The sequence below is a fragment of the Amblyraja radiata genome, chromosome 18, assembly GCF_010909765.2.
Source record: "Amblyraja radiata isolate CabotCenter1 chromosome 18, sAmbRad1.1.pri, whole genome shotgun sequence".
Classification (NCBI taxonomy): Eukaryota; Metazoa; Chordata; class Chondrichthyes; order Rajiformes; family Rajidae; genus Amblyraja; species Amblyraja radiata.
This window is the reverse complement of record NC_045973.1, coordinates 25,432,755-25,447,023: the sequence shown is the minus strand read 5'-3', so window position 1 is coordinate 25,447,023 and position 14,269 is coordinate 25,432,755. Positions and strand designations below refer to the sequence as shown.

At 48.8% G+C, this 14,269-nt stretch overlaps 1 protein-coding gene across 5 annotated transcripts in view; it reads left to right on the top strand.

Annotated features, from left to right (window-relative positions):
* pfkfb4 (6-phosphofructo-2-kinase/fructose-2,6-biphosphatase 4) overlaps nt 1–12,633 on the top strand; it is a 55,322-nt gene extending 42,689 nt beyond the window's left edge. For all 5 annotated transcript variants that reach the window (XM_033036910.1, XM_033036912.1, XM_033036909.1 and 2 more), the window contains 6 exons: nt 1,460–1,606; nt 2,293–2,397; nt 5,318–5,447; nt 6,610–6,672; nt 7,182–7,246; nt 11,669–12,633. In XM_033036910.1, coding sequence (XP_032892801.1) covers nt 1,460–1,606; nt 2,293–2,397; nt 5,318–5,447; nt 6,610–6,672; nt 7,182–7,246; nt 11,669–11,728 — 570 coding nt within the window. In that variant the 3' untranslated portion in view covers nt 11,729–12,633. The remainder of the gene's footprint in view (nt 1–1,459; nt 1,607–2,292; nt 2,398–5,317; nt 5,448–6,609; nt 6,673–7,181; nt 7,247–11,668) is intronic.
* Nucleotides 12,634–14,269: the final 1,636 nt, after the last annotated feature.

The following is a 14,269-nucleotide window of genomic DNA, read 5'->3' as shown; positions in this document are numbered from 1 at the left end:
ATGCTCCCCACTGCACAGCATTGTCTCTGGCCTCAGCCCCAGTGGGTACCACGGACCGCAAAACAACAGCAAACTCAGTCACTCTGCCAACAGACTTCTTGCTGACTCGGTGAGGAAACATAGAAAATAGGTGCAGGAGTAGGCCTTTCGGCCCTTCGAGCCTGCACCGCCATTCAATATGATCATGGCTGATCATCCAACTCAGTATCCTGTACCTGCCTTCTCTCCATACCCCCTGATCCCTTTAGCCACAAGGGCCACATCTAACTCCCTCTTAAATATAGTCAATGAACTGGCCTCAACTACCTTCTGTGGCAGAGAATTCCAGAGATTCACCACTCTCTGTGTGAAAAATGTTTTTCTCATCTCGGTCCTAAAAGATTTCCCCCTTATCCTTAAACTGTGACCCCTTGTTCTGGACTTCCCCAACATCGGGAACAATCTTCCTGCATCTAGCCTGTCCATCCCCTTAAGAATTTTGTAAGTTTCTATAAGATTCCCCCTCAATCTTCTAAATTCTAGCGAGTACAAGCCGAGTCTATCCAGTCTTTCTTCATATGATAGTCCTGACATCCCAGGAATCAGTCTGGTGAACCTTCTCTGTACTCCCTCTATGGCAAGAATGTCTTTCCTCAGATTAGGAGACCAAAACTGTACGCAATACTCCAGGTGTGGTCTCACCAAGACCCTGTACAACTGCAGTAGAACCTCCGTGCTCCTATACTCAAATCCTTTTGCTTTGAAACTGAGTGAGTGTAAACTGATTACAGTGAAGGAGTTTAGTGGGGTCATGTAGACTAGCTGGAGCACAGGGTATACAGCACTGATCAAGCCCAACTCATCCATGCTGAACAAGCTGTCTACCTGAACTACAAGACCATTGGACATCGGAGCAGAATTAGGCCATTCAGTCATCCTTGGGTTAATTACCAATTATTTTGTTTTGCAACATTAAGACCTAGATTATTGTCCTGAACGTGACACAAGGGTACAGAGCTCATGAGCCAAAGGTCTGTCAATATGCTGGACTGATCTATATTCCATGCACCTCTATGAAGCCACTGTATCGTTCCTTCTGGATTCAGCAATAGGCTTTATGTGCAGCACACAAACGCAGTTTGAACTATCACACGTGACAATCAGACAGTTCAATGTTGCCTCACATGTTGTTTGTGCAACAACATTGTCATGTGTTCAGCTGATGTGAGATGTTCTGTTGAAAGCTTCCAGTATAAACTACTGACAGACTTTACCACTGCTGGGCACTCGCTCTTTTTGCAGCGGAGATCTCAGTGCATCTGGTCGCACCCGAGCTTCAGATCAGGTTGAGCCCTCAGAGCTCTACCCAACATTGATAAAAGTTTGCACAGTGGACTCACTTAACCCTCCAGCCACTGAAACCCACAGAGTCTCCAGCGGTAAGACATCATGCTTCACATGTCTTTGCTTATGTTTCTAGTTTGCCAAATCCTTGGGGAATTTCATCCAGGATCAGAATATAAAGGATCTGAAGGTGTGGACGAGCCAGATGAAGCGGACGATACAGACTGCTGAGGCGCTGCACGTGCCTTACGAGCAGTGGAAAGCGGTGAACGAAATTGATGCGGTGAGTACCAGTGTGTTTCCTGGCCCCGGAATCTGTGACTCTGTGTCATTAGTGAAAGCGCCAGTGAGTGGGAAATGTAATTCAAGGACAGGTGTCAGAGATTTCCACATGAGGGGCAACTGGAAGAGGTGGCCAGTGTACCAGAGACGGGCACTTCCTCTCCGACGGTCACGGATCAGTGTGTAATCAGCCTGTCGTCTCATCAGCTCAATAGTTAACCATTACACATAGTGTACAAAGGGCACTTTGTTTTAAGTTCACTGGGAAACGGAGCAATGCAGAAGTGAATCTGGGCTTTGTGCGTGAGCTGAGACGTGTTTGCTGTGGGAGCAGTTGTCAGTAAGCAGTGAGCTCTCCTCCTGTGTACATTGGCCCCCGGCCTGGGAATGGACGTCCTGGATATGGGAGATTCCCGGGAATGTCTGAACAGTGGGCGGGGGTGGGGGTGAAGGAGATGTGTGGGTGGAGAGTGCAGTGACGGGTGGGTGGGGTGGTGTGATACGGCAGGTAGGGGGGTGCAGTAAAGTGGGAGGGTGTCCATGAGTGGGGAGGTGGAGGTTGAATTGATGTAGTGCAGAGGTTGCAGTGATGTGGTGGGGGGGAGATTGCAGTAACGCATGGGGGGGGGGGGGGTTGTTGCTTCGGCCTGGCTGGCTCGCGTCTATTCATTTGTGATTCTCCCACAGGGGGTGTGTGAGGAGATGATGTACGAGGAGATTCAGCAGAACTACCCGGCGGAGTTTGCGCTGAGAGACCAGGACAAGTACAGATACCGGTACCCAAAGGGTGAGGTAAGTGCTGCACCCCTCTCACCCCCTCTGCCCCTCCACTAGTTCACCCCTCACCCTCAAGCCCTCCGCCTGCCCCCCTCACCCACCCCCTGCACCTGACCCCTCCTCCTCACCCTCCCCTCCTCGCCCCCTCCTCTGGCCCCCCCCCCCATCCTCTCTATCTGCCCCCTCCTCCTGCCCCCCCCCTCATCCTCTCTATCTGCCCCCTCCTCCTGCCCCCCCCCCATCCTCTCTATCTGCCCCCCCCCCCCTTATCCTCTCTATCTGCCCCATATTTTATACGCTCCAGGTTCCCTGCACATTTTGACGCAGCTAATGCTAGGGTTGGAAGTCGTGTGCATGTTTTCCCACTTCCCAGATTATCTTTGCTGCCACCCGCGACATCATCTCTCTGTCTTAATGACCGTCATTTGCCGCAAATGACAAGATGTATCTGTTGCACAGTGCCCCACTGACACCACTCAAGGTCACTCACTCTCTGCACTCCGAATCTGAACCTGAAACTTCATCCTCCCCCCCCCCCCCCCAAGTCTGTGAGTCTCTCGCTCCCAGACCTGGGGGATACCTGACACCCCTTGACTGCATCTCCCCTCTGGGTCCCTGACCATGCCAGTAACGTGACCAAATTGGATTTGTGACATAACCAGATCGGTGACGGTGTCGGTAACGTGATCAAAGCACATGGCTGCTGCTCGTGTTCTCGTGTATCACAGGCCACCCTCCACATCTCAGATCAGCCCACTCAGCTCCATCGTTGCAGCGTACATTCACCTTGCTGACAAAACAAACTCACAATACAAACCATCAGAACTACGACAGTCACACCTACAACAGGGTGAACTAACGCAAGAAGAGTTGACCTAGCCTCTGGTAACCAACTATAAGTATCTACCACCCACCCACCATGTGTGGTTCCTGTTGCTAACTCGTCCACTCAGATCACCGGCTGCTGTGTTCCTATTGTGGTGACACTCCTACTAACCAATTCATAGAGTCACACAGCACTGTCAAAGTCTCGATCTGTAATGAGACTCAAGGCCTTGAATCTTTAACCATCAGCAGTTGGTTTACTTTACTAGTTCAAGGGGAGACGTGCCTCAATCAAAGGCGATGATCACATCTCCAACGTTAGTCGGCACAACCAAAATAATGTACAAAGGGTTAAGTCAATCATTGTGTTAATCATCAGGTCTGCATGTAATGCACAAAGGAGACGACTTTTGATGATAAGTATATCAATGTGTTAAACACACTGAGTTTGCATCGATGTTGTGTCAAGTATCCCATTAGCTTTGCGATACTAAAGGTTTACTTCTGCAGTCCCTTCGGCCCAACTTACCCATGCCAAGATGCTCCATCTACTCTAGTCCCACCTGCCCGCATTTGGCCATACCCTTCTAAACATTTCCTATCCACATACAGTGCCCTCCATAATGTTTGGGACATAGACCCATCATTTATTTATTTGCCTCTGTGCTCCACAATTTGAGATTTGTAATTTAAAAAAAATCACATGTGGTTAAAGTGCACATTGTCAGATTTTAATAACGGCCATTTTTATACATTTTGGCTGATTTTCCATACCTTAGAATGGGGTAGCCTTTATTTGTCAGCCAATCATGTAGTTTACACATAGAATCCAACACTCGTTCAGCAGATATTCTGTCCAATTTGTCCTCGTGGTCTGCATGCTGTTCTCCCACCTCGTTACTGTGAGGCAGTCTCCTGCACAGGTTCCTCCGATGCTTGTAGGGAGCGTAGCTCAAATGCAGGCACCGATGTGGACACACATACTCCTCAGACCCTGTTCGACAATCCTTCACCTTATTCATCTAATTATTCTTATCGGGATAACACTGCTCTCCACATCCCATCTGCAAACGTTGGGATAGTATGATCAACTTGCATCAGGTCCATCCCCACTACACTCCTGCTGACCAGCTATATTCCCTAGTAATGCTCCTTCCCACCTTGCTACACCTATAGACTGGAAAAACGTTCTCCTTGATGAACCTCAAACGTTTCTCCCCCTCAGAGATTTTAAATCCCAGTAAAAATGTTGGGAGGTTTAATTCCTACGGTAGGGTGACGCTGTGTTTATTGCCACAATCTGCTCCTCTCTCTTCTGTTGGGAGGTCTGTGATACATAGAAACATAGAAAATAGGTGCAGGAAGATGTGCAATACCATGTGCTCTAATTTTGCCCACTAATCTCCTGTGTGGACCTTTTCAAAGGCTTTCTGAAAGTCCAGATACACTACATCCACTGCTTCATCCATTTTACTTGTCACATCCTCAAAAAATTCCTGAAGATTAGTCAAGCAGGATTTCCCTTTCATAAATCCATGCTGACGTGGACCAATCCTTTTACTGCTATCCAAATGCGCCGTTATTACTTCTTTAATAATTCTCCAGCATCATCCCCACCACCGATGCCCAGTGAAGTGACAACACCCTGTTTGTTTCTAATCTCTACCCTTGTGGACTGGTTTCAGGAGCCTTCTCTAGGATTCTCCCTCAATACCAAAGCAATGCAGTCTATGACAAATAGTGCAATAATATCTCCTCCCATTTTATTCCTACTTATTCCTTGCCTGGAAATACTATTCCCTGGGTCATCGATTGCCAGTCCTGCTCTTCATTCCACAATATCCGAGTCCCACGTGCCAAATGAAGCTTTGCGTTAATTCCTTCACTAGCAACACCCCATGCATTAAAATAGATGCAGTGACTTGTTGAATGTCAGGCCTCGTGTGACGTCCCTGTTGATCATTGCCAGCCTCAGATGGTGCAGAAACATGGTTGTGCGATTGAAATGTGCAAGGTTTCGATTGGCTGAATGTAAAAGATTAGCTGGAAATCTGAATGGAGCAGGCTGTGAACTCTTATCCGTGTCATTGTCGGCTGTTTCCTCCTTCAGTCCTACGAAGATCTGGTTCAGCGACTGGAGCCGGTGATCATGGAGCTGGAGAGACAGGAGAACGTTTTGGTCATCTGTCACCAAGCCGTCATGCGTTGTTTGCTGGCCTATTTCCTCGATAAAACAGCAGGTAAATGGCAGCTGAGATGGTTATGCGATCATCTGCTGGCTCACTGAAGGAATGGGGCCGCTGTGTGAATGGCAGCCGAGACCACGAGTCCTGCACCCTGGGTGCTCATGCCCACAAATGCCGGCCCCCCTCAGGCTGCCTGCCTCTCACCTGCCCCTGTACCCCTTCATTGCCACCCCTCCTCCACCCCTTCACTGCCACCCCTCCTCCCCTCACCTGCCCTTCTGCCCCTTTACTGCTCCTCCTACCCTTTACTGTCCCTCACTAACATAAGTAGGTTGTTTAGCCACTCAGACCTGCTCCATAAGTTGATAACAACCAGCCTGATACTCCACCTTGCTTTAAGATTTCACAAACCTCCTCATAAGGAAACTTATGATTTTTGACCAAAATTCATCAACCCTTGCCTGGCCGATAGATCTACAACTGTACCATGTATATAAAGGTTAATTCCTGGGATGGCGGGACTGTCATATGCTGAGAGAATGGAGCGGCTGGGCTTGTATACTCTGGAGTTTAGAAGGATGAGAGGGGATCTTATTGGAACATATAAGATTATTAAGGGTTTGGACACGCTAGAGGCAGGAAACATGTTCACGATGTTGGGGGAGTCCAGAACCAGGGGCCACAGTTTAAGAATAAGGGGTAAACTATTTAGAACGGAGACGAGGAAACGCTTTCTCACAGAGATGTGAGTCTGTGAAATTTTCTGCTTCAGAGGGCGGTGGAGGCTGATTCTCTGGATACTTTCAAGAGAGAACTAAATAGGGCTTATTAAAGATAGTGGAATCAGGGGATATGGGGAGAAGGCAGGAATGGGGTACTGATTGGGGATGGTCAGCCATGATCACATTGAATGGCGGTGCTGGCTCGAAGAGCCGAATGGCCTACTCCTGCACCTATTGTCTATTGTGTGTGTGGTTATTCCTGGAACTGTACAAGTTTACAGAGGGACCACCTGCAATGAGGCTTTCAAGAGGGGAGGGGGGGGGTTGGTGGTTCGTGGTTTGTAAAGTCATCAAGATTCAAGAGTTTGTGATGTGTTCCAGATAGGACAATGAAATGACATGAACACTAGTCTAGCTCTAGAACAATGTAAATGTGGTGAATGCTTCTGTTGATAATGGTGTGAACTTACCGCTGCCTGTTCTTCCGTTTACAGAGGAGCTCCCGTACCTGAAGTGCCCCCTCCACACTGTCTTAAAGTTAACGCCAGTGGCTTATGGTAAGCAGCCTGGCCCTGTCCGCGGGCAGTTTAACCCAGTGTATAACGGGGCCGCAGGGTCCTCACAGAGCCGTCATGAACACACTTGTTCACTCGGTAGTTTCTGACTGAACTTGGAGCCCTTTGATTGTCACACAAAGGTGGCTGCCGAGTAATGACGTTCACGCTTATGATACAGGCGTTTAAACAAAATAGCTTTTGCGAAAAAATGACACACATTGGACTTTTCAACAAGGTTGAAGTTCATGGTGTGAAAGGGGCAGTGACAGAAAGGAGAGGATCGCGGTATCTGCAGGGAGAAGTCTGCTGTCCCACGGTTGGTGTCGGCAGCTGAGCACTCTGCGATGGGGTTACGGGGCAAGAGTCCAGTGCCTGCAGATGTGGCAAACATGAGGGCCAGGGATGGGCAACGAGGGGAGGGGAGGGGAGGGGAGAGAGTGACTGTGTGTTCCCGGTGTGCCTGTGCGACTATTATCGTTTGACAGTACGACTGTTTATTCCCTCTGCAGGGTGTAAAGTCGAATCCATTTTCCTCAACATTGAGGCTGTCAATACACACCGGGAGAGGCCGGAGGTAAGCTGTCTGTCTGCAGGCTCAGTTATTTAATGTAATTGGGGTAGGATGGAGCTTCCTCGTTGCTGCTGAGTTGGAGATGGGGGAGGAGAGGTGGGAGGGGATCTGTGTGGAGTGGATCGAGGGAGGGGTGTGGATGGTATTGAGGGGTAGTGCCGGTGGAGACAAGGTAGGATGTGGACCTGTTCACGGGCCTGTTCTCTAACAATGCATTGAAATTTGGCTTCTGCACTCCGTTCAAAAATTCTGGGAGGGCCAATCTCTTCTAAATCTGATAATCTGTCACTTCTTGAATACTTATTATTGCAAATTATTTTTAGTAGCCAAAAACGTAATAGTAAAAATGGTCTTGAATTAAAAATAAAGCAACTCCACTCCAATCAGCTTGGCTTCAAGGTCCCTGATGCATGCCCACGACAGCATCAAGGCTTGTGTGAGAACTGAGAATTATTGAGACATAAACCACCAGCAGGTTACATTAGCAGGATTACTCCTGTGGCCTTGAAGTTCCTGAACTCTGCTCCACTATTGAACAAAGCTTAGCTACAGCTGCTTTCCTGTGGAGAGGCTTCAGAATGAGCAGAATGCAGCTCAGTGCAAAGAGCAACACACCGTGCTTGGTACCCCAAATGTATGGTCCCTTCAAACCTCCGCCAGGAACTTCTGAAATACTCTCTCGCACTCGCAAATTAGTGCCCATTTCTTTCAGAGGGTTTTTTGCAGAGTAAAAGGAAATTGCAATAATAGACAAGTTAACGCTGTATGACTGTAATACTGTGGGAAGTACGGTAAGCACTGAACAAAGTGACAATAAGCTAAAGTTAAAGAGATTTTATTTTAATGCCTGAAGCATACGAAGCAGACAAAGTAACAGTGATACATACATCTGACCTATTGCTGAGATATCGTTGCTTGGTGACCATGGTTGGGATTAGATATTTCAGATTCCTGAAGTTTATTAAAGACTCTCAAGGAAACAGTGATGTGGGGGGAGGGAGAGTCCTGAGAGTAAAGAATGACTCTAGGGTGGTGTGGGATGATCATGGACCTACGATTGGATGGAGAAAAGAGATTGAGGGACGTAGGTTTTGCTGGAGACACAAGAGATGCAGATGACAAGTGCTGCTGGAGCTCAGTAGGGCAGGCAGATCTGCGGAGAGAATGGACAGACGGAGTTTTAGACTAAGAGGATGGGAGATGGGATGTGGTGGGGAAAAAGTGCATGTGTTGAGATCTGGTGGAAAGAGGGACGAGGGGGGTGGTCAGAGGTGGGAGCGGTTTGCCTAAAATTATTTAATTCAGCGCTGATGCCATTGGGATGTAGATGACCGAGGTGGAATATGAGTTGCTGCACCTCTAGTTTGTGTGTGGCCTCACCCTGGCAATGGGGGAAAGACAGGCTAGTATGGCAGTGGTGAGGGGAATTAAAAGATTTGGCAACCAGGAGATCCAGCAGGCCTTGGCTGACTGAGCACATGTTCAGTGAAACAGTTGCCTCGTCTACGCTTGGTCTTACCCCGATGTAAAGGAGGCCACGATGTGAGCAAAGCACGAGTTTGGAGAAGGTGCCCGTGAACCACCACCTCTTGTGGAAGGGCTGATGAGTGCCTGACTGGATCGGAGAGGTCGGGACAAGTGTTGGTTCATTCTCCCGTGTACGAGGTACAGTGAAAAACTTAGTTTGCGTGCTCTCCTGTCAAATTTTAACGACATGAATACAATGAAGCCATGCACAGGGCCACAGGTAGCGCATGGAGAAACATTCCAGAGTGCCCAATATAGTGTTACAGAGTTATAGCATTGCAGTCACAGGGAACATGCAGATGAAAAAGTGCAAGAAATACAATGAGATAAGTTGGGTAATCGGGACTACACCCTAGCTTATTGGAAGATCGTTCAGTAGGGTGATAACAGTGGGGAAGAATCATATCCTGAGTGGTGCTACCCGCTTTTAAGCTTCCCTATCTTCTGCCGACGGGAGAATGACAAGAGGGAATGAGTGTCCTTGATTAAGTTGGCTGCTTTCCTGAGGCCCCGTGAAGTGTCGATGGTGGGGAGTCTGACCTGTGGGACGTATACTTTAGTTTAGAGATACAGCGTGGAAAGAGGCCCTTCAGCCCATCGATCACCCACACACTAGTTATATGTTATCCTACCTTTGCACCCTACATACTAGGATCAATTTACAGAAGCCAATTAACCTACATACTTGCATGTAACCATATAACAATTACAGCATGGAAACAGGCCATCTCGGCCCTACAAGTCCGTGCCGAACAATTATTTTCCCTTAGTCCCACCTGCCTGCACTCATACCATAACCCTCCATTCCCTTCTCATCCATATGCCTATCCAATTTATTTTTAAATGATACCAACGAACCTGCCTCCACTGGAAGCTCATTCCACACCGCTACCACTCCAGGCCTGGCCTGTCTTTGGGGTGTGGGAGTCTGGAGCACCTACAGCACCCCTGGTCACGGTCGAAGCTCAGTCTCTACAGCTGTGCCATTGTGCTGCCCTTTTTTTATTGTTGTTGGACTGAACTACATCCACAACTCTGCAATTCCTGGCAGTCATCGGCAGAGCTGTTCCCAAACCAAGTTGTGATGCATCCCGATCGGATGCTTTCTACAGTTGATCTATAGAAACTGGTGAGAGTCATAAGAGGCATGAGTTTGCAGGGGTGGGATGAATGAACCAGGGAATCATAGGGAGAGTGGTCCCAGCAGACAGCACCCATCACTATTGTCATGGGGGAGTACTACTGACAAACAGCACCCATTCCCACACCATGATGACTGTATTGGTGCTGCCTCCTGCGCTGAGACCGACAGTCCCGTTGGTTGCAGTTTGCACCCTGTTTTCATGTTAATGTGCTCCAGTCTGACTCTGTTCTCTGGATTGTCTACCTCTGTCAGGTAACAGTCAGCCACCAAGATCCATTACCAACTCATAGACTCCCATGGCGATTCTGACTCCATTTCCTGTAACTGTGTCCCCTGAGGACTTCATTCCATCTCTTGCTTCCTCGCTCTGCCCTGATGATGAGATTCTCCACACAGGTGTCTGAGATATCTTTATTCTGCAACCATGACCTCCTCCTTCCCATAGTTTACTGAGCCCTGAACCACATTTCAGCTGTTCCTCTGCTCCCAGCCCCTCTCCTGGAGAGGAGGAGGTTGATGTGTACAATGCTACGTCAGGCCTGGATTGGTAGGCTGTAAAAAATGTTCCTCCTCAGCAAGGATGTCTCCATCCCAAGGCAACTCCACCTTCGCCTCCAGTGCATCGGTACTGTCCACCTAATTTACTCATTCTGGAATAGACTCCACATTCCCCAAATCCTCCCTCCATTCTTTGAATAAAGAATTTATTCATAAATTCACACTGGGAGCAGGTATGATAACAATATTTAAAAGATATTTGGCCAAATAGATGGATAGGAGAGGTGTGGAGGGATACGGAACAAATGTGGGCAAATGGGGCTAGCTTTGATGGGGCATTTTGAACAGCTTGGATGAGTTGGGCCGAAGGGCCTGTGTCCGTGCTCTGTGCCTCTATGGCTCACTGTGACTGGATCTATCAGTTCCACGTTACTGCATCAAAGCTCTTGTGTCTTTGATGTGCTCTCTCTCTCTCTCTCACCATGCTGCCTGTGTCTGGTCTCCATGTTGTGTATCATGACTCCGACTTCTAGCCCCATCTCTGGCTGTCTCTCAGTGCTCACTACCAACCCCTTCACTCCCCATCCCATTCCCCATTGCACCCTCTCTCTTCTCTCCTGTCCCCTTATTCTCATCGCCATCCTCCAGTAAACTGCTTCCCGTCCTCACATTCATCTCAATTAATCAATCAATCAATCAGATTTATTCATCACATACACAATAAAGTGCAGTGAAATGAACTTGCCAGCAGCGGTACAATCAAAAAAGAACACACAATACACAATAAAAATGTAACACAAACATCCACCACAGCAATCTTCACTGGTGGAAGGCACAAAGTACAGTCAGTCCTCCATTGTTCCCCCGTGGTCGGGGCCATAAACCTCCGCAGTCGCCGCTGCGGGCGGCCAGATGTACAGGCCCTCTTGTCTGAAAGGTAAGTCCCGAATTGGTGCTTCCCTACCAGAGATCGCGGCCTCAGGATGTTGTAGGCCACAGGCCGGCGGTCGGAGCTCTTCTCCAGGGATCCCCAGCGAGTGATTCCGCTCCGGATGGTAAGGAATCTCCCTCGCCCCCTGCAATCCCTCCCTCACATCATCTCCCCTGCCCCTCTCTTTGGGCTGTTATTCTGTAATATGGTCTCACTCAAAAGGCAGCAATCGTTCGTTCCAACTCCGGAGTCGGCATCCCTCTGTCGTGCTTGAATTCCCAGTGTTTGTGTTATTCTTCATGGTTTCTGTTTTGGTGTTGTGCAGAATGTGGATGTTTCAAGACCTCCTGAGGAAGCCCTTGTAACCGTCCCAGCGCACCAGTGACACTAGCTACACCTCCTGTGGCCACTGCATCCTAACCAGCAGCTCCCACGCCGGCGAACCTCACCACTCAACCTGCTCTTATTTCAAATCCAAAATCAATCCTGCAAATGAAAGTTTTTACTTCTGGCTGTTTTACGAACCGTTTATAAATAGACGCTGTGGTGCATTGGAGTCTTCAGATCCTGCAACAAAACTAACTGAAGAACTCTGTCCGAAACGTTGCAGCCTCACTAAGTGAGATTTCCGACACACCTGGGCCTCGCTATCAGACTTGTGCTTTCTCGCACTGCCTTTAAAGCAGTCACGGTGAGAGCAGCTCATCGGGTGAAAGTGAGCCAGCAATCATGGAAATAATACAACTGTTTACATTTATCAATCTATTTTGTTTGGGAGTTTAAGATGTCAGGATTAATTATCCCTGATGTAGCTAAACTACTTTCTTGGTAGGGATCTGTATAACTCAATCTTGGGAAATGTAATGTTTTGATGTAAAGTAATTTATGTGAACTAACAGGAGTCTTACTCTGGGAGTAGTAACGGTACATGGTTCTTACGGAGCGAATGTAACCAGGGCAGGTCTGCCCTTAATTCTGGTAAAATACAGTCTTAATTGGCCAGGGCCTTCAGAGTTCCCGGCTCGTTGTAAAGGGCTGCTCAGCATTAAATGGCAGTAGGAATGTTTTTCTTCCAAATGCAACGATTAACTTGTAAAATTGATCTTACTGTGTTTCAACCAACAGTATTATTGTCACACTGTGATGTTATTTTCATTGTTAAGAGTTGTGGCTGTTTAAATGCCTTTTAAAGCCATGCTGTGGTTGAAAAATGTTTCATTCAGAAGCACTCAGCTCCGTTTGTTTCTCTGGCCTCAAATGTAATTTTAATTAAAATTTGTAATATTTAAATGTGCATTTTTTATAACAGTCCCTCCAGCTGCATTCACACTGAGATATGGGTCCTGTAAATTGCCCCTTCCTGCAGGAGAAAGGCGGGTGGTGGCTGTAGAGGTTGCTAGGAACGACACAAGGTGGAATTGGCTGTTTGGAACTGACACAGAATTTTACTTCGGAGTCACGTGAGTGACTACGTGAAGAACCCCGCCACGACGCATGCGTGTCATATCGCTTCACGCTAGCGAAACGTCAGGCGGGGGGGAGCGTTCCCCCGCAGCGGTAAGTTTGAAACCGCGACCTGCAGGTAAGAAATTTACTCTGCGGTAGTTTTGTTCCCCGCGTTGTTTTTTCACGGGGGGAAGCTGGATAAAATAGTGTCCACAAGTGCTGCGAGTAAAGCTGGCTGGGGAGGACCGCAAAGTTGCGGGAGCCAGCAGCAGCTGAAGGCACAAGCCCCGTAAGGGATCAGCTGGGCCGACTTTTGGTCCCGCGCCGGCCAGAACACCACGGCCGGGCGGGAGACTATTCAGAATGGGGCCGTCGACTTTTGGACAAGTCAAAAACGGCAGGAGACGGGGTGGAACGACGTTCCCCCGTAGCGACAATTTAAACCTGGACCTGCAGGTAAGAGCTGCGGTCTTTTTGTGTTTTTACCATGCTGATTACAGGTGGAGAAACCAACGGGCTGCGACAAAGCTGGTGGGCTAGATGGGATCAGCTGTGCCCGATGTCGCCTCCGCACCAGCCAGATCCGCTCCACGGAAGGGCAGTAAGGACAAAGCTGGTGAGGGAGGACCGCGGAGCAGCGGGCAGCCAGCAGCAGCCAGCGGCACTCGGATCACCGATAGTGTGATCAGCTGTGCCCGATGTCGCCTCCGCACCGGCCAGATCCACGCGGCCGGGCGGTAAGGCTAGACACAAAAACAAACAAGGTCGTGGACTCAAGAGGAGTCCGACTTTGAACAACCGCAGGCGGCCAACGCCCGAGAGCGCTGGAGCCGGATGGAGCGGTGTGTTGGAGCATTTGCTCCAACGTGACAGACTCCGGGAGATGGAGTCGGGTCACTGTGGGCCCTATGATAAACCCACAGCAGTACCTCTTGAAGGGCTGCACAGTGCTTCTACCTCATCAGAGGGGAGCACTGCGGGTCAGTTCTGGGCTGACCTGGAAGAGGGGTCCGCAGAAGGAAAGACAAGTGTGCAAGGGGTGCAGGAACAAGAGAACCTACTGGAACCCACTACAGCCAAAGACAGCACCCCTACTCACCCACCAGCAGAACTGGTGAAAGCTCGAAGGCCCGGTACTCAAAACATGAGTCTTTTTTAGGCCATGGCCCAGGCCGGCCTTCTTGGAAGATGCGGGGACCTCCAACGCCAACCAAACCGAAAATCCAGACACCAGCGCAACAACAGCGGCGAAGAACCTACAAAAAGAAGTAAACCTGCCACTGGTAACTATGGAGGTAGGTGGGTCTGGTTCCCTACAAAATACAGGGAGCATGGAGGTTAGGCGGAGATTACGCTCTTTTCTGAAGGCATGGAGCATGTTAACAACCGATACTTACATCTTAAGCAGTATCCAGGGATATACAATAGAGTTTATACACAAGTACAGCCCTCCAGTTCAACATGTACTGAACCGAATGTT